We start from the raw sequence: 25,545 nt of genomic DNA on the forward strand, positions 1-25,545 counted from the left end.
CCCATGACTCAGGCCCCTCGAGGGACTTGGGGAGGAAGCGGCAGCTGCTCCGAGCCGGGCCCGCCCTTCCATCTCCTGCCACTCCTCCCCACGCGTTTGCCTTCCAGGCCAGCCTTTGTTACCGTGGGGGCCGGGGCGGCCGCCGGGCTGCGGGGGACCCGTAGGGAGGGGGCGTCAGCAGGGAGCGGCGCTCGGAAGCCAACGGTTTTGGAAGCTAGCTCCCTTACCGAGCCGCTGCCCCGCTCTTCCGCTTCAACCTGTCTGCCGTGGGTCCCCAGGTCTGCAGCGAGGAAACTGGGGGGACTTAGAGGAAGGGGGACCGGGTGCTCCGGGAAGGGGGGGGGCGGTCCGCGGGGAGTGGCCGCCACCCAGCGGTCACCAGAGGGCGCGGCCGATGCCCAGACTCGAGTCTGGCTCGCCTGTCCTTCCCAGAGTCAGCCCTGCAGCTTGAGAGACAACTGACAGACTCATGCTACAACGGAGAAAAACCATGCTGAATTTTATTTTCCTGTAGCGCGAGTTACTCGGGAGAGCAGGGAGCCTTAGTCCCCCGAATTAAGAGCAGGAGAATCCGTTCAACTAGGTTCATGAATCTGGAGCCCAGGGCCAGGGCCTAGGGAGCTGGAAAGGCCAGACAGTGGGGCTGGGCTGCAGCTTCAAGGTGTGGAGCCTGATGGGCAGCCACTATCATCAAACTTGGCAGACCTTGGGTCCAGCTCCTAGGAGGGGAGCTAGACGTGGAGAAGAGGATCCTTGAGGCGCAGAGGCCAGAAATATGACCAGGGGAGTGGTCAGGCCAGACCCTTCTCCTTGTGAGGAGGTTGTTAATGGAGGGTCAAGCCTAAACTCTGAGGAGACAGATAAGTTCCCCACTCCCTCTTCCTGGCTGGTGAGAAGCGGCCCTTGGAGTGCAATGGCTGAAAACTCAGAATTTAAGATATGGAGCTGGACCAAGGAGTGGAGGCTCAAGCAAGGGAAGGGACAGCTCCTTCAGTCCATGGATTTTGGGCCTCTGGTCTGAGGCAGCCAAGGCCTGGATGTTAAGGGGATTTGGAATTGGAGGGGAAAAGGAAGTACAGGGCTTGGAACCAGGGCTAGCCCCTCACTCGGCCTCCCCGTCCTGGGGCCGGGAGAGCAGGTGGAGTTTTCTTTGCAGCTGGGCCCGGAGGTAGCGGAGATCTTGCTGGTCAAGTCCGTGAGCCAGGCCCAGGTAGAGGGTAAGGAGGAGAGCAAGGAGGAGGCGGTCAGTGCCCAGGGTGGGCACCACCCATAGCACAGTCAGCAGCTCCACACACACTGGGTGGCGCAGGTGGGAGAAGAGTCTCAGAGCCCGGGGAGATTTCAGGGCCAGAGGCTCACCCAGCCCCAGCACATGGTAGTACACCTAGGAGAGGGAGAATGGCTTAGAAATGGAGTCAAGCCCTTGTCGCAACTTAGCTGCCTCTTTCCTCCCCTTCCAGGTACCCTCCTTCTATAACGCAGGCCAGGAACCACCGTCTGAGACGGGGTCCCTGACCCTCATCTCTGGTCCATGAAACTTCCCCGGGCCCAGGAAGCCCATGGTTTCTGGCCTTTGAGGGAGGGCTGAGGGGAGACTATCTTACAAGAAAGGGAGGTGAGGGAGTCAAAAGCAAGAGGCAGGTGGAAGAGTAGGGGAGGAGGAGGGACATCCTTGGAGGGGAAAGAGGTATTCTAGAAAGGATCAGAGGTCTTGGGTAGGGATCTGGGAGCCTCACCTGTTTGAGGCCCATGAGCTCTGCGTAGTCAAAGACGAGAAGGATGCTGAAGATAAGGAGCCAGGAAATGACGTGGAGCACAAAGCAGAGGAGGGGCACCCAAGTGGCCCATGGCTCGGCCCGAGCCTCCCACAACACGGGGCCCCTGGGCACGGGCTCCCAGTACCGCATCACCAGCTGAAGGAGGATGAGGGACTGGGTATCCCAGCAGCCCACCCTTGAAAGACCTAGACCCAGAGGCTGCCCCCACCCCAGGCTGGCCTGCTGCTCTCCCCACCTCTACCATGAGCATGTTCAACATGTGGAGGGTACTGGATGGGGTCCCAAGTATGTAAGAATGACTTGTCTCTACTCTGAGGACTTAAAAGAATGGATGAGAGTCACCAGATAGGTACACAAAGTAGCCTAGGCCAAGCACCCACTGAGAAATAGATGAGTACTAACTGGGAAGCTTTCTCTTGCGCCCTAGGGAAGTGCTTTTGAAGAAAGGATAGGACTGAAGAGGAGTTAACAAGGGAATCTCAAGCAGGACAACATGAACAAAGTTGCAACGGTGAGAATGCATATATCATGCTCGGGGAATGACAAGCAGTACACCATTCTTGATAAAAAGTAGGATATGTGCTGTGGAGGAATGGGAGCTGAGATTACAGTCCTGAACACCCTTAGTTCTCCTCCTAAACCCATGTTTTATCAGAAGCCTAAGGTCCTTGCCTCTCCAATCGATGGAATCCTTCCCACAGACTGTTTCCCTTGAGGACTCGGCTGCCAGGGCTTCATACCTGCAAGGCCAGGGCAGTGCATGCCACGTACAGTGACCTCTGAAGGACCCCAAAGTACCGGGACATCCATGACTTCACTGTCTCAGTTGCCATGAGGCTGTGCTGCCCCACAAATAGTAGCAGGAGCCCCAGATCCCAAGCCAGGGGGACAAGAATGCTTTGGTCCTGCAGGGCAGCCAGCCATCCCTGGCGGGCATCTAGCGGGAGTTGGAGAAAGGGACAAAAGATCAAGAAGACTGTGGGAAAAACTCCCTACCTTATCTCCTCTTGGGACCCAGGCCATGTCCCTTAATGATTTCAAGAGCCTTAATGCTTCCTCTCTAGGCTTTGCCCACCTCACTTTTCTATTCCCTGTTTCTTCCCTCTTCCCCAGGCCTCCTTCAGAGCTGGGGAAGAGGATTCATGCTGGTCAGTCACGAAAGGCATGGCTGGAGTGCCCTTCTTGTTTCGGTTCTCCAAATGCTCCCTCTTTATAACACTCTCCATAGTCCTCTTTACGAAGCCTTTCCTTAGAATACTCTGCTCATCGCCCTTTCTCTCCCCCTCAGTCCTCACTCTCCCGCCTCTCCAAACCGCTAATCCCTGAGTACCTAATTTAGCCCTCTGGTCTCGCCTGCAGCGTCTTGGCGGCTTTCACGGTTCTAGTTCCCTCTCCTGGACTTCCCCTGTCATTTGTCTCCAAGCCCCGCCCCCGCTCCCTCTGCTCCGGCTCCACCTCCCTACCCCAGAGCTCATCCTCGCTCCCTCCCGCTCACCCGGACCACCAGACTCCGAGATTCCTCCAAGAAGTGGCCGAAGGGAGGTAAAGCGCACGAACTCCACTCCAGTGCCAAAGGCCAGGATGAAAGAGGCGAGGGCAGCAGGGACGAGTAGCAGTGCAGGGGCCATGGCGAGAAATGGAGGGGTGGGGAAAGGGGCGGGTTTGGGATTCCCGCGGCCGTAGGCTCCGCCCCGACCCCGCCTCCCGCCTGGGACCCTGCCCAGGAGGGCGGGGCTCCCGCGCGCCGACGCTTCCGGCTGGCGCGCGCGGCTCTTTCACACCGAGCTGCAGGGCCGATCCCTGAGTGCCTTTCCCCGGTCTGCGATCTCCGCGTCACAGAAGGGAATGTTAGAATCCCAAGTGAGAGGTGAGAAGGGCAGCGGCTGTTCAGTCAGTCACGTGGTTTGAATCGCAGCTGGGCTAGTTTTCGCATCTAAAATGAAGACAGTTCCTCTCTTGCAGGGTTCTTGCAGAAACAGCATTATGATCCCACTTTCCTTTAACAGTTTTGACTAGAAAACAGCCAGAGTCAGAGGTTACAAAGCCTCAGTTAACACTTTAATAATGAACGGTGAGAGAACGGAAGACTGTTGACCCAGGCTGAGAACCCAAAGCTCTGAATCACCCATTACAGCTTGTTAGATGAAAAAGAGTGACTATTTTACCACAAATTAACGCTTAGTCTGTAATTTATTATAAAGTTGAGTTGTTGCCTCTCCACTTGCTAAGGGGAGAGAACTTGTCTGTAACACTGAAAGATTTGTTCTGTTAATGCCAAAGGCTGTTACTTTGTAACCATGAGAGTAACAATATGTTAAAATATTTGTGATAGAAAACTTTATGACAGTTGTAAACTTTGTAGTATGTTCATTTTATCCAAGCTTGTGATAATTAACTACCTATACAACCTCATTAGTTTGACTCCACTTACTAGTCAGAAAGCACTAAGATCTTTTGTCCAAAATTTTTCCTACAGACCTGTTTGTAATACCTACAGACTAACATTCACATCTAAAAATCAAAGTAAAGTAAGGTTTTTCTCCATTAGAGTTAAAGATCATGTAGCTAAGGTCCTGGTCACAGTAGCTATGACCATAGTAAGGAACTTAGAGATCATGAAGCTAATTCCCTCAGCTAATAGATAGAAGAAACATAGGCCTAAAGAGATCAAGAAAATTTCCCAAGATAAGAATTAAGGAGCTGCCAGTCCTGTGGGCTCAGGGATGACAAAATTGCCAAACAGCATCCTACAGGCTCTACATTCCTTCTCCCTCCTGGAGGCTTAGTATTCCCATTCTCCCTCTGAATCAATGCTATTTTATACTGTACCAGACATCCATTATGTTTTCCCTCCTGATTAACTCTCAATCCTGCTTTTCTGCCTCAGGAAGTTGTCCCGAATGGACTACATCAAAGAAAATCACACGCATTTGAGGGAAGCCTTTCTATGTAACTGTTCCCTCCTCTCAACCTTTTGGGTTTTACAGGTGGCCACAACAGAGCTGTGGGTAACTGGCAATATTCTTTGTGATTTTCTCTACCACTCTGCCTACTTCTAATTTTCACTTCATTGAACTCTCTCCAAATTATTCTAATTTGACTGTGCCATAGTTTCCTCTTAGGATCCTGACTGACAGAGACATTTATTACACAATGTGCTATGAGCTGTAGGATTCATTGGAAGTGTAAGAAAAAGATCTCTCTTCTCTAGAAATTTTAAATTGGGGCACTTAAATTGTACCAGTCATGGAGTGGGTGTGCACATGAGTGCTAAGTGGGGCTATAGAGACAGCAGGTGCTGTAAGGAATCCGTGGACCTCAAGTGACACAGACAGCTTCACACAGTACACAGGGCTTTGCGCAGTGGCAAGGGGACTAATATTTATCTGGGTCCTACTGTGTGCCACACCCACTATGGCTATGCTTAATACATATTGTGAGGATTAGGTATGTTTAAAAGCCAGCACGTGGTTGGCAAAGCTCATGCTGTTTCTACTACAACACAACCAAAGTTTCCAAACTTAAGTATAACTTACCTGCAGAAAACTGCCCAAAACTAATCAGTATTTTTAAAATTAAAGTGAAATTCACATAACATGAAATTAGCCACTTTAAAGAGAACAGTCCAGTGGCATTTTAGTACATTCATAATGTGTGAAACCACCCCTCTCTCTAGTTCCAAGCTTTTCTCTCACCCCAAAATAAAACCCTGTACCCATTAAGCGGTCATTCCCCATTTTCTCTCCCTGCCAGCCCTGGCAACCACCATCTACTGTCTCTATGGATTTACCTATCCTGTGTATTTCCTACAGGTGGAGTCATACAGTGTGACCTTTTGTGTCTGGCTTCTTTTATTTAGCACAATGCCTTTTGAGATTCATCCTCAAAACACTGTAGCACAATTAGTACCCTCATCCCCTTTTAGGCTGAATATATTCCATTGTATGGATTATGCCACAATTTGTTTATCCATTCATCTGCTGATGAACATTTTGTGGTGTTTCATCTTCGGCTCTTGTGAAAGTGTTGATATGAACATTTGTATACAAGTATTTGTTTGAACATCTGTTTTAATTCTTTTGGGTATATACCTATGAGTAGAATTGCTGGGTCATATGGTAATTCTATAATTAACTTTTTGAGAAACTGTCAAACTGCTTATCACAGTGGATGAATCATTTTACATTCCCATGAGCAATGTAGATGGGTTCCAATTTCTCTACATCCTTGTAATCAACCAACTTCTAAAATTTACAAAATAAAACTGTACTACACCATAAGGCACATAGTGAATATTTATTTATCACAGAGGTTAAGCCTAAGCTAACTTTATAAATACTGGAAAAGCAGGCCAGAAAAAAAAAAAAGGGCAGAGATTTGCTCAACGTCAAAGCTGAAGGATGCTTCTAACGAGATAGGGCAAGGAGAGAGGAAAATATTTTAGTAGCATTCCATAACTCCACCTTCAAATTTACTCACTCCAAGCATTCTTTCAAGTTCAGGACACTAAAATTGTTTCCACTATCTTTTGCAGGATGAGTAAGAATTCCAGTAAGAAAAGAAGAAGAGAAACAAATGGTTTCCAAACAGGAGGCAGGACACTGTGCGCGCCATAGAGCAATAAGCACATCAGTCCAGCTAAATATGAGCAGCAACTTAAGATATCTGAGCATGGGATTGGCCAACTTTAAATGGCCATTTAAGAAAATCTGTGGCTCCCAATCTCCGTCTTTGTTTACCAACAAGCCTTTTCGGCCCCACCCGTGTTCCAAGACAAATCAGATCAGTACACCCCAATCCTTTCTAAAGCCCTAAGTTCTTTCTTCCAAATATTTCTAACACTTTATATATTGGTCTGGGAGGAAAAAGCATACTGGGGTGGGGTTTCAGGTGGATGACATTTCCAAAGTGGAGAGGACAAAGGCCTCTGGCTTGGCTTCCCTGCTTAGTACTCCTGTGAGCAAGAACTCAGGTGAGAGGATGGGCAGCCCAACCCGAAATGGAATGGCACATCGAGGGAAGTCCTGGGAACATGTGATCACAACTCTCTGAGGCTGGAAGAAAGAGAAAACAGAAAATCAGGGGTGAAAAAGAATCCTAGAAATAGGTTCGGGACCCACTAATCAGTCTTAGCAGCACAAAAACAGTACCTCCTGATGGGAAGCCATATGACACACACTGTGTATGAAGAACTCTTGCCACAAAAGTTGAACCTGAATTTGTTCAACCTTTTAAAGTTAACTACGATTTACAGGAAATATAAAAGATAGAAAAACAAGATAAATGACACAACAAGGGAGCAAACAGAAAAATCCAGACTGTGGAACATTCTAAAGGACAAGTGACCTAGTTTCTGCAGGAAGTCAATGGCAGGAAAAAGGCTAGGTGGGTTGGGGGGTATGCCCTAGAGTAAAAGCAAATTAAGAGATACAGCGCCATTGTGGGGATACATGGACCTTGTTTGAGTCCTGATTTGAACTGTAAAAAGACATTTTCAGATGACTCGAGAAATTTGATTAATGGAGTAAGACAAAGTTACCAGGAAACAATTGTTAATTTTGTTATTGACCAATAACGGCATGTGATTATGTAAGAAATGTACATATTTCTTAGAGATGTATATTTTAAGTATGTAGGAAAAAATAATAATGACCTTTGCAGTTTCCCTTAAAAATTTCAGCAAAGAAAATGAAAGAAAAAGGAAAAAAAAAAGGGATAGAGCAAATGCAGCAAAATCTAAATTAACCTGTTGAATCTGAGTGATTGGTATATGGTGGTTCGCTGCATTATTCCCTCTCCCTTTGTGTATATTTCAAAAAATTGTAAATACAAAAATAAAAATAAGTCCATTTGGTATCAGCAGACCTCTTCCTTCTCTATCCCTCTCTATACCAGAGGTCTTCCCCCAGCCTCTCACTACTCCGTGTTCCCATCTGTACCTCCATTTTTCCTCTAACCTGTTCCCATTCCAGCCACCTCTCTAACTGCCACCTCACCAGATCCTGAACACACCACCCCTACCTTATAGGACCGGGGCATGCTGGGTAGGACGGTGCCTCCACAGCAGCTGATGATCTCTCCCATCTGAGGTGGTGGTGGCTGGACTCCTGGGGTCACGTGAATCTCATAGCCCTAGGAGGAAGAGAATGGCGGAGACAGTAGATGATGCACTGAGAGGCCGTGGACCGCTGGGAAACAGCTGAAGTGTGGGGCAGAAGATGGCCTCTCACCTCCAGCAGCCTTCGCTCCCGAGCCCGGCTCAGGGCCTCCCGAAGGCTGAAGCCAAAGTTCTTCTCCTGCTCAGGATCAGTCACCACATATTCAGCCGGGGGCAAGAAGCAACCTGCCTTGCGGGACTAAGGACGGTAACAGTATCAAAGCTCAGCCCAGCCCTTCACCCAGCTCTTCTGTCTAGCGTTTACAGGGAGCTCACGAGGTGTTTTCAGAATTAAGCCTTCTGCTTCACTAACCTCGTCTTCCTGTACCCACATTCCTCCCACCGCTTTCTAGGGCCCCATGTGAGCAGCCTTCTCCCGTCACTATCTCTACGGGTCTGTCATCATCTCCTGGCCTCCCACCTGGTGCAGCCAGTCCAGGGAGAGGATGGGGATGCCCCGCCCCAGGGCACACAGGAACTTGACTGTCCGGCGGATCCGATCCGTCACCAGGTGGGAAGCCTCAGCCACTGAGCTGGCCATACTGCCCCCCAGGGCCAGCACTGCCCGCTCTCCATGAGCATCTACCACGCCTGTGAAGAGCACCTGTGAAGGGGGTTAGCCTGAGCTGGTCACGGCAACCAGCGCCATCGTCTCCCAAATCCCCTAGGTCTCCTCCCGTCCTACCACATCTCCACCTCCCACAAAGCCCCAGGGCCCTTCTCTCCTACTTTGGGGGCCGTGGACTCTTGGATAGGTTTGGTCCGTCGCAGGCTGCGGCTCGGTATTTCCCGGGGCTCCTCCTCTGTCTGCTCTCTCTTTCTCTTGCCTGGTCCTGGAATCACTACATCCTGGGATTGAGAAAGAACTTGGTGGGAGTTTCCAAGCCCCCAAGCTCTTTCCAAACTAGGTGACTCCAGCCCCCTCCTCACCTCTATCTTCCTCAGCTTCGCTGCAGGATTTTCTTCTTCCTTAAGGAATGCTGTCTTCTGGGGAACTTCTCCTCTTTGGAGCCGTTTTTGAAGTGGAGGTGAGTCCACAGTAGCTAAAGGCCTCTTGTGATTTTGAGAGGCCTCAGGCTGGGGCTCTGGGGTGAAGCCAGATCTATCTGCTGCCTCCCCCTTTGGGATCTGGGGAGCATGAGTGGGTGCCTCGGGAAGCTGGGCAAAGGCAGGCTCAGGAATGGTGCTAAGGGACTCGGCTGCTCTCACCGCCCCTCGTCTCTGGTTCCTTGAGGACCGGGAGTTAGGTTCGGAGGGCGCAGAGTAGGGTTCATGAACGTGAGCTGTGAGAGACCCAGGTTTCCTAGTGGCCCTTGGCCTCCTGCTGCAATTGGCTTCAGGGATGGGCTCAGGGGGAATAGGCTGTTCTGTGGGGACTGGAGAGTGGAATTCAGGGGTGGTAGGAACTGGCACAGCACTTACTGTAGAAGACCTTAGTGTCCTGCTCTGACCACCCTGAGCTATGACTTTGGGGGTGACAGGCTGGTCTGTGGGGGACGAAGGTTCAAGGTCAGGAGCTGTGGGTTCAGTTGGCTGGGATGTCTTGACAGAGGACCTATGTGTCCTGCCCCGAGTGGCCTGAGATGTGGGCTCAGGGGTGAGAGACTGGTCTTTAGAGGTGGAAGGCTGGGGCTCAGGAGTTATGGGGACAACTGGTTCAGGGGTCTTAGCAGAAGACCTAAGTGTCCTGCCCCGAGGGGCCTGAGATGTGGGTTTGGGGGTGACAGGCTGGTCTGTGTGGGCAGAAGGCTGGAGCTCAGGAGCTGTGGAGACATTTCGTTCAGGGGTTTTGACAGAGGCCCTAAGTGTCCTGCCCCGAGTGGCCCGAGATGTGGGTTTGGGGGTGACAGGCTGGTCTGTGGAAGTGGAAGGCTGGGGCTCAGGGGCTGTGGAGATAACTGGTTCGGGAGTCTTGACAGAAGCCCTCTGTGTCCTGCCCCGAGATGTGGGTTTGGGGGTGACAGGCTGGTCTGTGTGGGCCGAAGGCTGGAGCTCAGGGGCCGTGGGGACATTTTGTTCAGGGGTTTTGACAGAGGACCTAAGTGCCCTGCCCCGAGTGGCCCGAGATGTGGGTTTGGGGGTGACAGGCTGGTCTGTGTGGGCAGAATTCTGGAGCTCAGGGGCTGTGGAGACATTTCGTTCAGGGGTTTTGACTGAGGACCTGAGTGCCCTGCCCTGAGTGGCCCGAGATGTGGGTTTGGGGGTGACAGGCTGGTCTATGTGGGCAGAATTCTGGAGCTCAGGGGCTGTGGGGACATTTCGTTCAGGGGTTTTGACTGAGGACCTGAGTGCCCTGCCCCGAGTGGCCCGAGATGTGGGTTTGGGGGTGACAGGCTGGTCTGTGGAAGTGCAAGGCTGGGGCTCAGGGGCTGTGGAGATAACTGGTTCGGGAGTCTTGACAGAAGCCCTCTGTGTCCTGCCCCGAGTGGCCCGAGATGTGGGTTTGGGGGTGACAGGCTGGTCTGTGTGGGCAGAAGGCTGGAGCTCAGGGGCTGTGGAGACATTTCGTTCAGGGGTTTTGACAGAGGACCTAAGTGTCCTGCCCCGAGTGGCCCGAGATGTGGGCTTGGGGGTGACAGGCTGGTCTGTGGAGGTGGTAGGGTGGGGCTCAAGGGGTACAGAAGAAACTGGAGAGGACCCTTGGGGCTTGACTTTGGGTTTTGGGTGGAGAGCGTCCAGCTCTGAGGAAAAGGGAGTCTCCAGAGCTTCCTGACTCTCATTTTGTCTGGTCCTGGGAATGGGCGGTTCTGAAGGAGGTGAAGAGGACGAAAGGAGGGACTGAGGGGCAGGACGTTTGGGGCTCTGAGAGATGAGGGGGTTCTGGAGTGGCGCAGAAGCTTCCTGCACTGCCGGAGGCCGACAAGCAGCTGGGGATTCCTGATCACCCTGGGGAGAAATGGAAGCCAGTGAGGGAGGAGGAGACAGAGAGAAGAGAGACAGGACTTGGATACTGTTCTTGATCCTTGTTTATAGAGTGTACTCGTGGCATTTCTCTTTCTGTCTGTTCCATTAGACTGGGAATTTCCTCTTTCCCAAAGACCTCTCCCCAAAATGCCAGTATAGTATTCTCCATATATGGATCATGCTAATAAAGAGGACGGTTACGAGAAAGAGGGAAGGGACTTGAAAAAAGGAGCTTTCTGAGTCAGGGAGAGGGAGACAGAACTTGGGGAACAGATACGGAAAACAACAGGTGTCAAAGTAAACGGATAGAAGCCAACTAAGGAGCCAACTAAGAAGCCAACTAAGGAGCAGTGAAAATGGAAGAAAAGTTAAAAACATGGGGAAAGGAGTAGATGAAAGCAAGGTCAGGGGAAGGGGCAGTGGAGGAGATGCAGAAATGACCTGTGGAGTGGGGAGGTGGGTACAGAAAGCAGCTCTCACCCTGGAAGCCTTCTCAGCAGGTGGCATCTTACAATTCAAGTAGCCTAGACAGAAGGGAAAGACAAGTAGCTGAGGTCTAAGCAGTCAGTCACTTAGGGGTTGATTATCATGAGGGCTGTGTACCACCTTAGGCTCCCCTCTGCCTTCACTTACCTCTCTGCTGCCTCCTGGGTCTCACTGGGGCACCCCTTCCTCCACCTGACTGGCTCCCAGAAGCTATGGGGTCTGAAGCAAGTCCCTGAAGGTCTCCCGCCCCCGCTCCAGGCTCTGGTGTCGAACCTGAGGCCTGGCCTTTCTGGTCCTGGCCCCCCGCCTCTGTCTCCCCTGTCTGTGGGCCTCTGTCCAGCATCACTTTGGGTACCTTCCCTTCTAACCCACCTGCCTCACACTCTCTCTCTGCTACTGGTTTCTCTGCTTCTCTGTCAAATATTTCTCTTGTAAGAGTCTGCTTTTCTCTCTCTTTCTCTTGTATTTCCTTAGGTGTCTCAATTTCTACCTTCAAACTCTCCATATCCCTTTCAGTACTTGCACTTTTTACTCTTTTGTCAGACTCTTGTTTCTGAGTATCCCTAGCTAACACCTGTTTTTGTTCTCTGTCCTGTATCCCCCTGGTTGATTCTTCCTCTCCCATCACATCTTCCCTCTCTCCTTCCGAGGGCAGTTTCTCAGTTTCCCTCTCCAATGGCCCTCTCTCAGGGGTCACCCTCTCTGCTGTTTCTCTTGGTGTACCCATGTCTTCCTCCACAGTCTGCATCCCTCTGCCTTGAATCCCCAGTGACTGTGCATGAACTGGACTTTCTGGATGTTGCTCTTGTGGTGCTGCCGTAGGTGGAGAGGGGCAAGGTCCATGGGCTTCAATGTGGGTGGCAATGGGCTGGGTCTCAGAGGCTTCAGACTCTCTCGGACAGAATGGCTGTGTAGCCAAGACCTCCCATGGCTCATCCAGGGAACCTGAAAGCAGAGTGAGTGAGTGAGAGAGAGAGAGAGAGAGAGAGAGAGAGAGAGAGAGAGAGAGAGAGAGAGAGGAATGTAGGTTGAAAAGGTAATAGCTTGAGAAAAGCTGAAGACAAATTCATGCATAATAAATTTAAATGGGTTATTAAAGGAAAGCTGGGAATAAGGAAGATAGTCATAACATTTAACATTTGTCTCAAAAAGTAAGCCCAAACCTTCATATAAAAGCTCTCTCAGTAGCCTCTTAAAAACTTATGCTAGACTAGTTGCTCTATGGGTCTGACTTAATATGGCATTTTTTTCTGATGAGATGGAGGAACATCAGCAAAATGTCAAGGAATATAAAAGAAACGTGTAGAGGGGGAAAATAAGGATGCCAAGTTAGGGACACAGAGGAGGGGAGAGTTTCTTATACCTGTGGCCTGGAAGCTGCAACGGGAAGGGCCAGGCTCTTGGGGCAGAGTAAACAGGAAGGCCTGCGTGGGTTCATCCTCCATGCTGGGGACTGTTGCACAAGAAAGCATGGCCTGAGCACTGCTCCACAGAACTCCGGGGTCCCATTCTTAGTTTCCCACCCTGCCTGTCCCAGCTTTCACACCCTTCAAGGACTACCAGTCTGATCTCCAAGCTCCTGTTTGTACCAGTATCCACATGACACAGATGTCCTCACCTTCCAGGCTCTGATTCTCTCTCTCCACAAAGCACTGGGTAGCTTGTAGGTCCAGATCTTCAGAATCTGGTGGGGGAGGAATATAGGATAATTAAAAAATCACAGCTGACCCTTAACTCCTTCCTTTTTCTCTACTATTCTCTCCTCAGCCCCAACCCCATGCAATAGACTGAATCTCTGTGTCTCCCCCAAAATTCTTACATTGAAACCTAATTTCCAATGTGAGGGTATTAGGAGGTGGGGCTTCTGGGAGGTGATTAGGTCATGAGGTTGGAGCCCGTGTGAATGGGATCAGTGCCCTTACAAAAGAGACTCCAGAGAGCTTCCTTGGGCCCTTTTGCCATGTGAGGACATAGTGAGAAGATGGCTGCCTATGAAGAAGGAAGCGGGGCCTCACCAGACACTGAATCTGCTGGTATCTTGGACCTCTCAGGCTTTAGAACTGTGAAAAATAAACTTCTGTTGTTTATAAGCTACCCAGTCTATGGTATTTTGTTATAGCAGCTCAAATGAACTAAGATACCCTAGAAGCATTTTTTATTGCAGGGGTTAAGGGAAGAAGGAAGGCCAGCACTAACCATCGTGGTTGTCTCCAGAGTTCATGGTCCTATCCACATGTGGTTCTCTCTCCCTTTCTGTGGGGGTCTGGGCCCCCTCTCTCTGTGGCTGGGTGGGTTCCCCTGGAGTGCCTGTGTCCACCACCAGATGTGCTATGTTATTCCTTGAGACAGGGAGAAGGTCCTGCTCCACTTGGGCCGCGGGTGACCCACCCTGGGCCCCAGCCATAAAAGCTCTGCCCTGTTCAAGAACGGCTGCAGCCCACTCTGTCCCAGTATCTTCTTCTGCATGAAGCTGGCTCTTTCTTACATCTGCCACTGCTGAGGCTGCTAAGGATGTGTTCTCCTCCGCATCTGGGCCACAGTCCCCAGCTAGAGGAGGCTGGGCTTCTTCTAGATACACCACAGGCAGCTTTGCTGGGCCTCCTTCAGCTTCCACATCTGTTTGATGTGTCCATGCTACAGGTACTTGATGCTTCTCCAGAAGTATAACAGCTGGCCCTGGTGGGACTTCCTCCACCACTTGTGTGTTGACATGCACTGTGGCAGAGGCTTGGCTTCTCTGCAGGTGGAACCCCAGTGAGCTCTTCTCTTCCATCACCTCTGTATCACTGTCCCTGAGAGGAGGTTGACTCTTTTCCGAATATGCCTTGCCCGTGTGACCCCTGGGAACAGTTCCTGTCTTCTCCACTGGGAGCCCCTTTTCCTTCACGTCTGTGTCACTGTCTCTCCCAGCAGAGGCTTGGCTTTGCTCCAGAAGGGCCACCGGTTGGGCCCTATCCTCTTCTGCATCTGCATCTCTGTTCCACGCAACGGCCCGGCTCTCTCTTAGATGTGCCAGTGTGAGCGCTGCTGAGACTTCTTCCTTGTCATCTGTATTGCTATCGATCACGACAGAGGCTCGGCTTCTGTCCAGAGGGACGGTCAGGGGGGCCTCCCTCTCCTCTATATCTGTATCACTACCAGCCGGGCTCTCCTGCCGATGTGCCATGCCAGGTGCCCGAGGACTCTCTGTACCAACTTCATGCAAGATGTGCCTCTTCCTCACAGGAACTACTGCTGGGGTCGCAGGGATCCCCTCTTCTTCCACATCAGTATCACTGTCTATGAAGCCACAAGGCTGGGCCCTTTCCAGATGGACCCCAGTGAGCCTTCTCAGAGGCCCGCTTTCATCATCCACGTCTGTGTCACTGTCCTCCCCAGCAGGCTGGCTCCTCTCCAGAATCACTCCAACTGGAACCACCCCACTCCTCGCATTCCTCTCAACTTTCGTGTCATTGTTCTTCTCCTTCACTGAACACTGATCCTTTTCAAGCTGGATTTCAGTTGTGACAGGTTTAGGCTGTTCTGTCTCTGCAGCAGTGACTCTTCTGGCAGCTGAGGAGGCCTCCCCTGCTCCTGGTTGCTGACTTTCTTCCTCATCTGTGTCACTGTTCAAGTTGAAGGCAAAAGGTGGCCCAGGGCCATCCAGGGCAGACGAAGGTCCCTCCTCATCGCTGTGACGGGAAGAGAAGAGAGAGTCTATAGAATCTATTTCCCCAGAAGGGATACCCCACTCAACTAGGAGCTCCTTGAGGGCAGACATGAGGTAGTATTTTCTTTTCTATCTCCAGCAATTAGTTTTCTACTTGGCACATCAGAGGTGCTCAATAAAAATTCAGTTGATTGAACAAGTATGTGTAGTTCCCCAGCCCGGACTTTCATGGTAATAAGTTCTCATAGAGATGGATCCTCCAGCCCCTGATTCCTCCTTCTTTTGAAGACTCAGGTGTCTGGCCCTTTGGCACTCACCTCTCTGGAACTACTGTTGCCAAAAAGGAGGTCCTTGGTCCTTTCACCACACACTTTTCAGAAAGAGAATCTGTCAGTTGTAGAAAGGAGTAAGTTGACAGTTTTAAACTCACAATCCCCATCTCCTCACCCGCCCTCCCAATACACAAACTTACCTACTTCTTCCTCTGAGTCCTCAGCCAACAGAAGCCTGTGGGGTTGAGTTCCTCCCTGTACCCTGGGTGTCTCCTCTACAGTTAGAGGGCCCCGGGAGACAAAGGACAGGGGGACATCCAAGCGATGGTACTGGCAGGGCAAGTCAGCAAAGAGAATCAACTCCCGGTCCCTCAAACGATGACTCACCCCAGGGCCCAGGACCTTAGGAGGCCTCAGGATTTGAGTACCATTGAGGCTCCCACAATCCCGGAGGACAGGTGCCTTGTCCCAGGCCAAGATTTCAATCACCGCGTGTTGTTTGGAGATAGATGAATAGGGCAGGGCCACAGAGCAATCAGGCATTCGGCCTACCACATTCTTCCCAAGGTATAATGGGAAATCTAAGAATTAGAGAGGTAGATGGTTTCCAAGGCCAGAGTCCTGACCTGCTATTAGGAAAACATTCCTGTTAAGTACCTCACTACTCACTCAAGGTCCCCCCATGCATTAGAAAAATAAAAGGCCCCAGGATAACTAGCTAATAAAGAATATATGCAATGCATTATTCATAATCAATACCCCATCCATCCACACTGGATTATTTTCTATTGTGGTAAAATATACATAAAATTTACCATTCAGCCAACTTTTCAGTGTACAGTTCAGTGACGTTAAGTACATTCACATTGTTGTGCAACACATCACCACCACCCATTTCCAGACCTCACTGGATTTTTATCTGAATCCCTTCATCTTCTCCTACCAAAGTAAAATCACCCCCATTGAGTCCAGGGCACTTGCCTGGAGCAATCAGATCAATCAGCCCCCTCTTCTCCATTCCCAGTAAAACCTTTTTTCAGATCTCCCAGATGCGTATCTAAGCTTACAACCCTCCAACTACCTCCCCACAGAAATAAGAGGCCTATACCAGTACTTCAGCACCCAATAACCCCTGACCTTTTTCTGGTCCATAGGAACTACTGAAGATACGCAGTCGCCCAAGGGGCTCCGAGCTACACCCCAAAGATTCACTGGGTCTCTCTTCAACCTCCTCCTCTTCTTCAACTTCCCAGTTAATAACCTGGGTGTCTTCCATGATCTGAGAAAAAAACACATTATTATCACCTCTTTCAGTGGGTCACACACACAGCCTCAGAGAGGAGACTGCTAACTGCTGTAAACCTGGATAGCTATGGAGGCTGATGTTTCCCTTTCTGTCGATCATTCTGTTGTTATTCTTCTGAAGCACTTAAGAAATATCTTTGACCATGATACGGAATAAGAAATAAATATTATAGAGTCCCCAGTACAGAAATATATATAAAAACACATGCTTGGGACTTCCCTGGTGGTCCAGTGGTAAAGAATCTGCCTCCCAATGCAGGGGACTCAGGTTCGATCCCTGATCAGGGAACTAAGATCCCACATGTCGCAGGGCAACTAAACCCGTGTGCCACAACTACTAAGCTCGGGCGCCTCAACTAGAGAGCCTGCGTGCCACAAACTACAGAGCCCACGTGCCCTGGAGCCTGCGCGCCACAACTAGAGAAGAGAAAACCTGCACACTACAACTAGAGAGAAGCCCCCGCACCGCAATGAAAGATCCCGCATGCCTCAACGAAGATCCCACGTGCTGCAACTAAGACCCGACACAGCCAAAATTAAATAAATAATAAAAAATAAATAAATCTTTAAAAAAACAAAAAACAAAAAAACTCCACATGCTTATTTATAGATAAATGTTTTGAGAAACAATGTTAAGCCTTTATACAACACACTGATAGTCGTCATTCTGTTTTTTTTCTCTTCTCAATTTTTTAAACGCCGATTTGCAATCCACTAAATTGATTTCACTATCCACTATTGGGATAACTTTCGCCAAACATCAACTATGTATCAGGCATAGTAGCCATGAGGCAGGCGTTTAGAACACTAAGGCTAAAAATATTCAATCAGGATAACACAGCAGGTAAATGAAAAGGGTAGAAATAATTGTGCTTCTGGCTGCAAAGCCCATGCTTTTTACACTTTATCAGATCATCTCAGTGTGATCAGACTAAACTGCAAAAAATCGTTAACAGCCAAAAGAGAGGCTTGGTAGGTGTCAAGCACTGCTCTAATTACTTTATATTCACTGACTTATTTAATTATCACAAGAATCCTGTAAACTATTATTATTACTTTTTGTTTTTGGTTGTTTTCCTTTTGGACACGCAGCATGGCATGTGGGATCTTAGTTCCCTGACCAGGGATCGAACCCCTGGCCCCTGCAGTGGAAGCACGGAGTCCTAACCACTCGACCGCCAGGGAATTCCTTATTATTACTTTCTATTTCTCAGATAAAGAAACTGCAATACAGATGGATTAAGGAATTTGTCCAGGACCACCCAGATAATGTCTCTCCTCTGTTTAATATTCTTTGATGGATTTCCATGCCCATAGGATAAAATAAAATCTAAACTCCTTAGCAAGACCCTCCACAATCAGAACCTCATATCCTCAAATGTATGTCCCACCTGCACCTCACTCAAGCCTATGATTCAGCCACATGGACCTTCTCCCCAGTCTCTGAACACACTGCTCCTGCTGTCCCTCTCATCTGCAGGCCTTAGCCAGCTCCTTAGCCCTTTGTTCATAGTTTTTTGGTCCAAATCCTACCCATCCTTTACAATTCAGTTCAAATGTCACTTCCTCAGCAAAGCCTTGCCTGGAGTCTTCTCTGCTTTCTGGTGTTCCCCATATTCCTAAGTGTTTCACGGTGGTTGGTGGACTTGTACTTATCCTGATAGTTCTCACCATAGTGTAACTATAACATTCCATTTCTGCCTCACACCCCACCTCGAGAACTGGACCAGGCAGAAGAACTGTGTCTTTTCCCCAAGGGTCCATCATATTCATTCAACAGTTATTGCGCACCTGGTACCGCTGTAAGTATTCGGGATACATTCCTGAACCAAAAGTAAAACTAACTCTGCCCTCCTAATTAAAGAACAAATAAGATGAAAACTCAAAACGGTATGAAAGAGGCTACTCTAAAGGGAAACTGTTGACAGGTTGGGAAAGTAGGACACCTCCATGGAGATAGTGTTAACTCCGTTCTTATGACTGGCGAACTCAGCTGGTGCCCATGACCCTCGGCTCCAATCCATGGGCCACCACCTTTGATCTCCCTCCATCCCATGGGTTCCCTCCTAGCCCAACGTCTCCCTGTGTCTTCATACCTAAGGTCAGGAAGGGGCGTCAAGTAAGGATGAGTATTATAATTCGAGAAGCAAATTTCCAAGTATCCTCCGCCCAGTCGTACCAAAGGCACGCCCCTCCCGCCCACCGGGGAAAACCAAGATGGCACCCGGGGAACCGTGGGCGAGGCCCCCTCAGAACTCACCTACTTTGAGTCCCCGCGCGCGCCACCAGTAACGGCCGCGACCGGGATGGCGCGAGTGCCTGAGCGGGGCGAGGGCCGATTCGCTGATTGGCTCCTGCCGCTGTCTTTCACAGCCCGGCTGCACGCCGACAGAGCAAGCCGCCAACTCTGAGGCACAGCCAGAGCCCCGCCCCGTCCCCGCCCCCTTACAGCTCAAAGGGGCGGCTTCTCCGGGGAGGCTGAGATCAGTTGGCTGAGGCTGTAATCAGAGGCCGCCGAAGGCGCACAGAATAGTGCACCTCGATTGGGCAGCTCCAAAGGACAACCCACCGCCGCTTCACCGCACCGCCCACTTCCCGCGCAGATTTCCAAATCGCGACCACAGAGTCTGGCCGCCAGCGACGGATAGAGGGGCTTATCATAGTCGTCGCCCCAAGCATCTAGTGCGGCCAGAGCGTCCTTCCCCGGTCCTCCCAGACATGGTGTCCGCTGACTCATGAGAAATGAAAATGGGTTGCGGGTTGTAGTCGTGGCTGAAGGCTGCAGTTTGGAAAATAGCCCGTAGGCGTGGCGCTTGAGGACTCATTGCAATGGAAGTTCATTTTCTTATGAGTTAGCTCGTCTTGAAGTCATGTCATTTCCTCTCTGAGAATACATTCCTGATGAACATTTTGAGGTCATTCTCCAAGAGTAAAGATCCCTAGGCAAACAGAACTGTTTCGTTAACCATCCGAGGTCTTTGAAGGGTTCAAGGATGATAAATATCATTTATTTCATTAAATGTCATACTAAGACAAGAATAATAATTTGACATGAATAATTTAGGAAGAACTTTTGCATTCTTATCTCACTTCATTCTGACTACAATAGGCAGAAATAGGTTTTATAGAAAGAACCGGAGCTCTGCCGATAACTTGCCTACAACTAATGTAAGGTAGAGACAAATTGAAACCAGTTCCCTAATTGTAAACCCTGAACTCTCTTCACTACCACAAAATACGTAATTACTTTCATTGTGATCATGCCCTAAAACATGAACATTCTATTTTAAGTGGGTAGACGGGTCTTACACAACTTGATGTTCTCTTATTTATAAAATGACTGAGAAATGTGTGTTGAATCCAATGTGAATTAACAATGATGACCTTGATATCCCATGTCCTTTATCACAGTGCTTACCACACTCAATTATTGTTTATACACTTCTCACGAAATTGCAAGATCCTGGAGAACAGTGAGCTACTTCTTAATCATTTTTGTATCCCTAGCTCCTGGTTTGGTGGACACTTAGTGTCTCTCAAGTTGAATTAATCCCTGAGATGAAACATGCCACTCAGACTTCAGCTCATCCAGTTTTTTCCCCATCACCTTCCTACCCCTTTTATTTCAATCCTGAGGCTCCTGGAAGGTTGCCATGGTCAGCCACCTAGTCAGTGAAATCAGTGAACTGAAAAAACACTGACTTCATCAAAGTGTCTAGAGAGGCAGGCTGGAAGACACTGAAATTCTATCAGGTATCTCACCCCATAGTTCTCCGCTGGACAATACAGTGTGTTAAACGCTGCTCTAAGGCCCAGACCCCCCACATGGACAGACACTTCTGGCATATCAACTTCTCTAAACCATTCAACTTATTCTTGAACATACCCTTCACACAATTACTTCTCTATCTTGAAAAGCCCTTGCTGCAATTTTGTTTCTAAACATTATCATTAGAAAACTCCCAAGAAAATAGCAGGAGGGCAATCCCCTCCTTCTTCCTGAGGTATCTGGGGGAGCAGCAGCTTACTGAAGTCCATGCCTTGGGTCACCAAAGGACCAGCTGTTAGATAGCAGATCAGGGTGCCGCATTTCTCCCCAGTTTTCGCTGAGCTAAGCAGTCCTGTCTTCTCAAGAGCTACCGCAGCGGGGAGCTTTCAGGGCGTGCCCCCACTCCACCTTCCAACGCCTGGCACCCCCGGGTTCCCAATTTCTGTATCCGTAAACTACTCTCTTTTTATACCAGAAAAGTCCGGCATAGAGGAAGGAACCCTTGCGCAAGGTCATTTTTCATTAAAAACTCCCAAACCAAAACCCCCATACCCAGTACCCACCCATTTGTTCTTTCATCTTGCAGCGTGGACAACAATAGAGGACTACAACTCCCAGGGAGGACTGCGCTCGTCCTGCAGAGCAGGGACCAATGGACGTCTGATACATGACCAGCACGGACTAATCAGGGCCAGCCTCGGTGAGGCTTTGTCTCCCCACCACCTCGCGGGGCTTGTTCTCCCGCCTCCCGGCCCCAGCGCACGCGCGCCCCGCCCTGCCCGCCTTTCCTCCCGCGCCCTCCCCTCTCCTTTCTCCCTCTCAGAACCTTCCTGCCGCCGAGTTCGGACCTCGCTGCTCCAGCCTCCGGGCCCCGTCCCATCCTTCCAGCCTGCGACCAGCAGCAGAGAAAAACTAATTACATATCATTTTCTTGCCCCGTACACACTTGTGAGGCGAGCAAAAAGATTACAATAAATTTTAAAAATGAGGGAAATCGTGCACATCCAGGCCGGTCAGTGTGGCAATCAGATCGGTGCCAAGGTAAGGATTTTTAACCTCTTTTGACTATATTTATTTTTGAGAAGAAAAAAATCCAGGTAAATTATGACGAATGGCTCTGGGACATTCGCATCCTCCATTCTTAGTCAGGCTTTGCCCCTTAAAAGTTGTATGTATATATAATACACCTTTGTATTATGCAAAGCTGGGATTTGCTTTTGAAAAATGAGGAATTTTTCTTGGCAGGCTCATTTTGGGGAAGCTGTTAAAAGCACCCTTCAGGTTTAGGGGGCGGGAAAACCGAGTTTCTGTAAAATTTTACTTAAAAAGGGCATCTGCTAACGGTCCGAGGACCCGGGAGCGAGGGAGATGCGGAAACGGCCCGAGACAAAGCGAGATGAGGTTTTCCCCATGTGCATCCCCCTTGGCGGGGCTTCGGAGGGCTAAGCCGGAGGGGGAAGGGGCGAGGCTGGCGGGCAGCTGCAGAGAGGTCAGATCCAAATGTGGGGGACACGATGCGCCAGGGTGGGCTGCACTACGCGATATCCTTTACAAAAGATCAGGTGTCTCCGGGCACCCGCGATCCCCAAGGGGCGGTCCCCCAGTTTTTCGTGCATGGAAGGCTAATATGTGCTGGACTAATTTCAGTTTCTTTCATTTGCCCTTAACCGAGACCCTTTTAGGGCGTGAACAGATATGGAGAAAGAGCGAGGGGAAAGGGGGAGTGCTTTCTTTAAAAGGGCTCCTCAGGGCCAAAGAGTAGGACAAAGGAAGAAAAACCTCATTTAAAGCAAGGGGGTTAAAATTAAAAGCTAAAGAAGAAATAAAATTCCGAGGCCAAGGGGGAGGTTTTTTTTTTTCCTTTGCGCGCGGTTACAGTGTAGCGGGGGAGGGGCGGGGAGGAAGCGCGGCTGCTACGTTAGAGCAGAAGGGCGGGACCCTGGCGCGCTGGGACAATGCGGCCGGGCCAGCCGGCTGGGGGCGCGCGAGCCCGAGCCAAGTCCCGCCCTTACCGCGCGGAATTCGCGCTTCGGCCCCGCCCACGCGCGGCGCCTCCCTTTGTCGGCGGCTCGGCGCGCGCCTGCGCCGCGGTCACGTGCCGGGCGGGGTGGGCGCCTGCGGCAGTGGCTCCTTTCTCCGGCCCCCAGCTCTTTGTGCCCTGCGAAGGGGGGGCGGGGAGGTGCGCTTCTCCGAGCAAGTCGGCCGCCTCCATGTACCAACCTCGGTGCCTGCGATCGCCGGGACATTCCACAGCATCTCACATCCCAAGCAGTGAAAGCTGCAGTTTTCCCGCGTGTGCAGGTGTTTAGGCGAAGGGTGTGGTAGGCAGAAGGAATGCCAGGCCCTAGGGGAGGGCCCGCCACAGGCGTATCTGGAATTAAAATGGCGGTAGAGGGCGTATAATTGGCTGGAACCTGAGCTGTTGAGGACCCATTGCTCTCCCCTGGCAGTTCTGGGAGGTGATCAGTGATGAACATGGCATCGACCCCACCGGCACCTATCATGGGGATAGCGACCTGCAGCTGGACCGCATCTCCGTGTACTACAATGAAGCCACAGGTGAGGGCAGGAGGCCGTGAATCACGGGTCCCATCACTCCCACTTTTCTGGGGTCTCTGCCTCCCTGGGAAACCCTTTATCCCCTTTGAATGAATCCATTCTCTCCCTTTGGAGGCCTTTCATTTCCCCCATCGGGGCTCAAAAGTGGCTCTGCTGCCACCTGGTGGCAGTGCCTGGAATCACTAGTTTGGGTCCCCGGCTGCCTCCCAGCCCCCAAATATTTACCTTTATGTCTGTCAGTTTTTACAATGCTACTTTATTCTCTGTAGGTGGCAAATATGTTCCTCGTGCTATCTTGGTGGATCTAGAGCCTGGGACCATGGACTCTGTTCGCTCAGGGCCTTTTGGTCAGATCTTCAGACCAGATAACTTTGTTTTTGGTGAGTTACACAGACAATAGTAGATACTTATTCAAGTTATTTGGGTGCAGCAAGAGTTAGGAAATGATTGTACTGAAGAACTTATACAGGGCTGTGTTTTGAAATCTAACGGAGGATGGAGGTAGTGACTGCTTTAAATAGTAAATTGTGGGGGGGCGACAGGTGTATCACAGGAGAGGGAGAGAAGATACATCCACTGGCATTACTCCAAAAGTTGAAAGGTAGAAATGTGGCCATGTATCTTCCACATTTTACTAACCAAGCTTGCCTTCTGACCCCATTGCAGGTCAGTCTGGGGCAGGCAACAACTGGGCCAAGGGCCACTATACAGAGGGGGCCGAGCTGGTTGACTCGGTCCTGGATGTGGTTCGGAAGGAGGCTGAGAGCTGTGACTGCCTGCAGGGCTTCCAGCTGACCCACTCACTGGGCGGGGGCACCGGCTCTGGAATGGGCACCTTGCTCATCAGCAAGATCCGTGAAGAGTATCCTGACCGCATCATGAACACCTTCAGTGTGGTGCCCTCACCCAAAGTGTCCGACACCGTGGTTGAGCCCTACAATGCCACCCTCTCCGTCCATCAGCTGGTGGAGAACACTGATGAGACCTACTGCATTGACAACGAGGCCCTTTACGACATCTGCTTCCGCACCCTCAAGCTGACCACGCCAACCTACGGGGACCTGAACCACCTCGTCTCGGCCACCATGAGTGGTGTCACCACCTGCCTCCGCTTCCCTGGCCAGCTCAATGCTGACCTCCGCAAGCTGGCAGTCAACATGGTGCCCTTCCCACGTCTCCACTTTTTCATGCCTGGCTTTGCCCCTCTAACCAGCCGTGGAAGCCAGCAGTATCGGGCCCTCACTGTGCCGGAGCTCACCCAGCAGGTCTTCGATGCCAAGAACATGATGGCTGCCTGTGACCCCCGCCATGGCCGGTACCTCACCGTGGCTGCTGTCTTCCGTGGGCGGATGTCCATGAAGGAGGTGGATGAGCAGATGCTCAACGTGCAGAACAAGAACAGCAGCTACTTCGTGGAATGGATCCCCAACAATGTCAAGACGGCTGTCTGCGACATCCCACCCCGTGGCCTCAAGATGGCGGTCACCTTCATTGGAAACAGCACAGCCATCCAGGAGCTGTTCAAGCGCATCTCAGAGCAGTTCACTGCCATGTTCCGCCGGAAGGCCTTTCTCCACTGGTACACAGGTGAGGGCATGGACGAGATGGAGTTCACCGAGGCTGAGAGCAACATGAATGACCTCGTCTCCGAGTACCAGCAGTACCAGGATGCCACCGCAGAAGAGGAGGAGGATTTCGGTGAGGAGGCCGAAGAGGAGGCCTAAGGCCGAGTCCCCATCACCTCAGGCTTCTCAGTCCCCTCCGCCTTCTTCCTCAACCGCCCCTTTCCTCTCCCTCAGAATTTGCGTTTTCTGCCTCTGTCTTTTTTTTTCTTTTTTGGGGGGGGGTTCTAGAACAGTGCCTGGCACATAATAGGCGCTCAATAAATATCTGTTGTTTGTTGAATGTCTCCTCTCTCTTTCCACTCTGGGGAACCTAGATTTCTGCCATTCTGGGTAACCCTGTATTTCCTTCTGGTGCCCACTCCTCCCATCTGTCCAGTTAACATTTCCCTCTCTGTTTTCAAGATAAACTCTCAAGAAGCTGGGTCTCATCAAATCCCATTCAGAACCATGTGCTGATAACCCGGATAGATGACCACCATCCTAGGCCCATGTGGTAGCCCAGGGGAAAGGAAACCAAGCAGCAGGTAGAAGTCCCTACCGGGGAGGGGTGGGGTTTTGGAGAGGGGCATCCAGGCTATTGAAGTCCTAGTTTCCAGGTATCTCTCTGCTCCTCTCAGCTTCTGGGGAGGTGTTAACAGTATTATCTCCATTTTCAGTCTCCCTCCAAGCTCTGTCCTGGGCTCCTTCCCTCTTCCACTTTACCTCCTTCATAATGTTGGATTCCTTCCTTTCCCCTGGTCAGAAAAGGGGATCAAGAGGAGCAAGAGAGACTAGTCTCTAAGCCTCCAGAAAGCCCCTCCCCAGCCCTGCCTTTCTTACAGAAAAAAATGACTATCAGCCCTTCTGTACCTATATGGAAAGCTATGTGCTACCACCTAAATGTCATTCCCCAGAGAGGGGACAGGACACCCTCCATCTTTTGGCAACACCTCATCTCTTACTTTTGCTACTGCCTTCCCCCCTACCCTTGGTTTTGTCCTATTCTACACTTCAGATTTCTATTGTGTTGAACTTGCTGCTTTTTTTCATATTGAAAAGACA

The 25,545-nt window shown here is 50.5% G+C and overlaps 3 protein-coding genes across 10 annotated transcripts; 1 reads left to right on the plus strand and 2 right to left on the minus strand.

The window, feature by feature from the left end:
• Window positions 1-481: 481 nt before the first annotated feature.
• On the minus strand, window positions 482-5,486 carry NRM (nurim). 2 transcript variants are annotated; one of them, XM_036868918.1, is made up of 4 exons: window positions 3,274-5,486; window positions 2,519-2,715; window positions 1,737-1,913; window positions 482-1,384 (listed from the first exon to the last, which is right to left on the minus strand). In XM_036868918.1, the coding sequence occupies exons 1-4, from the start codon at window positions 3,404-3,406 to the stop codon at window positions 1,103-1,105; spliced, it is 789 nt and encodes a 262-aa protein (XP_036724813.1). In that variant the 5' UTR covers window positions 3,407-5,486; the 3' UTR covers window positions 482-1,102. The 2 variants fall into 2 exon arrangements, with proteins under 2 accessions (XP_036724813.1, XP_036724814.1); XM_036868919.1 differs by lacking the exon at window positions 1,737-1,913.
• A 569-nt stretch (window positions 5,487-6,055) lies between these two features.
• On the minus strand, window positions 6,056-20,923 carry MDC1 (mediator of DNA damage checkpoint 1). 7 transcript variants are annotated; one of them, XM_036868861.1, is made up of 17 exons: window positions 20,884-20,923; window positions 18,812-19,490; window positions 16,384-16,525; window positions 15,447-15,827; window positions 15,292-15,361; window positions 13,522-14,996; window positions 12,944-13,009; window positions 12,689-12,778; window positions 11,473-12,270; window positions 11,320-11,363; window positions 10,373-10,821; window positions 8,866-10,249; window positions 8,665-8,784; window positions 8,357-8,539; window positions 8,009-8,134; window positions 7,800-7,910; window positions 6,056-6,832 (listed from the first exon to the last, which is right to left on the minus strand). In XM_036868861.1, exons 3-17 carry the CDS (start codon window positions 16,520-16,522, stop codon window positions 6,665-6,667), a joined length of 5,604 nt encoding a protein of 1,867 aa, XP_036724756.1. In that variant the 5' UTR covers window positions 16,523-16,525; window positions 18,812-19,490; window positions 20,884-20,923; the 3' UTR covers window positions 6,056-6,664. The 7 variants fall into 7 exon arrangements, with proteins under 7 accessions (XP_036724756.1, XP_036724754.1, XP_036724759.1 ...); XM_036868859.1 differs by having other exon boundaries at window positions 8,866-10,821; window positions 18,816-19,490; XM_036868864.1 differs by having other exon boundaries at window positions 8,866-10,821; window positions 12,049-12,270.
• A 197-nt stretch (window positions 20,924-21,120) lies between these two features.
• Window positions 21,121-25,236, plus strand: TUBB (tubulin beta class I). Its single transcript, XM_036868902.1, has 4 exons — window positions 21,121-21,361; window positions 22,771-22,879; window positions 23,149-23,259; window positions 23,546-25,236. Exons 1-4 carry the CDS (start codon window positions 21,305-21,307, stop codon window positions 24,601-24,603), a joined length of 1,335 nt encoding a protein of 444 aa, XP_036724797.1. The 5' UTR covers window positions 21,121-21,304; the 3' UTR covers window positions 24,604-25,236.
• The last annotated feature ends 309 nt before the right edge of the window (window positions 25,237-25,545 follow it).

Source organism: Balaenoptera musculus, chromosome 11 (assembly GCF_009873245.2).
Source record: "Balaenoptera musculus isolate JJ_BM4_2016_0621 chromosome 11, mBalMus1.pri.v3, whole genome shotgun sequence".
Classification (NCBI taxonomy): domain Eukaryota; kingdom Metazoa; phylum Chordata; class Mammalia; order Artiodactyla; family Balaenopteridae; genus Balaenoptera; species Balaenoptera musculus.

What these genes read in the sequence shown, in the direction of transcription:
- TUBB (XM_036868902.1), top strand. Translation starts at nt 21,305, where the DNA reads ATGAGGGAAATCGTGCACATCCAGGCCGGTCAGTGTGGCAATCAGATC. An exon ending in GCAATCAGATCGGTGCCAAG is followed by an intron (nt 21,362 to 22,770) that starts GTAAGGATTTTT and finishes CTCCCCTGGCAG; the next exon opens with TTCTGGGAGGTGATCAGTGA. An exon ending in ACCAGATAACTTTGTTTTTG is followed by an intron (nt 23,260 to 23,545) that starts GTGAGTTACACA and finishes ACCCCATTGCAG; the next exon opens with GTCAGTCTGGGGCAGGCAAC.
- MDC1 (XM_036868859.1), bottom strand. Translation starts at nt 16,522, where the DNA reads ATGGAAGACACCCAGGTTATTAACTGGGAAGTTGAAGAAGAGGAGGAG. An exon ending in GCAACAGTAGTTCCAGAGAG is followed by an intron (nt 14,997 to 15,291) that starts GTGAGTGCCAAA and finishes TTCCCGTCACAG; the next exon opens with CGATGAGGAGGGACCTTCGT. An exon ending in CTCTGGAGACAACCACGATG is followed by an intron (nt 13,010 to 13,521) that starts GTTAGTGCTGGC and finishes CTCCCCCACCAG; the next exon opens with ATTCTGAAGATCTGGACCTA.
- NRM (XM_036868918.1), bottom strand. Translation starts at nt 3,406, where the DNA reads ATGGCCCCTGCACTGCTACTCGTCCCTGCTGCCCTCGCCTCTTTCATC. An exon ending in CTCGGAGTCTGGTGGTCCGG is followed by an intron (nt 2,716 to 3,273) that starts GTGAGCGGGAGG and finishes AACTCCCGCTAG; the next exon opens with ATGCCCGCCAGGGATGGCTG. An exon ending in AGCTCATGGGCCTCAAACAG is followed by an intron (nt 1,385 to 1,736) that starts GTGAGGCTCCCA and finishes TCCCTCTCCTAG; the next exon opens with GTGTACTACCATGTGCTGGG.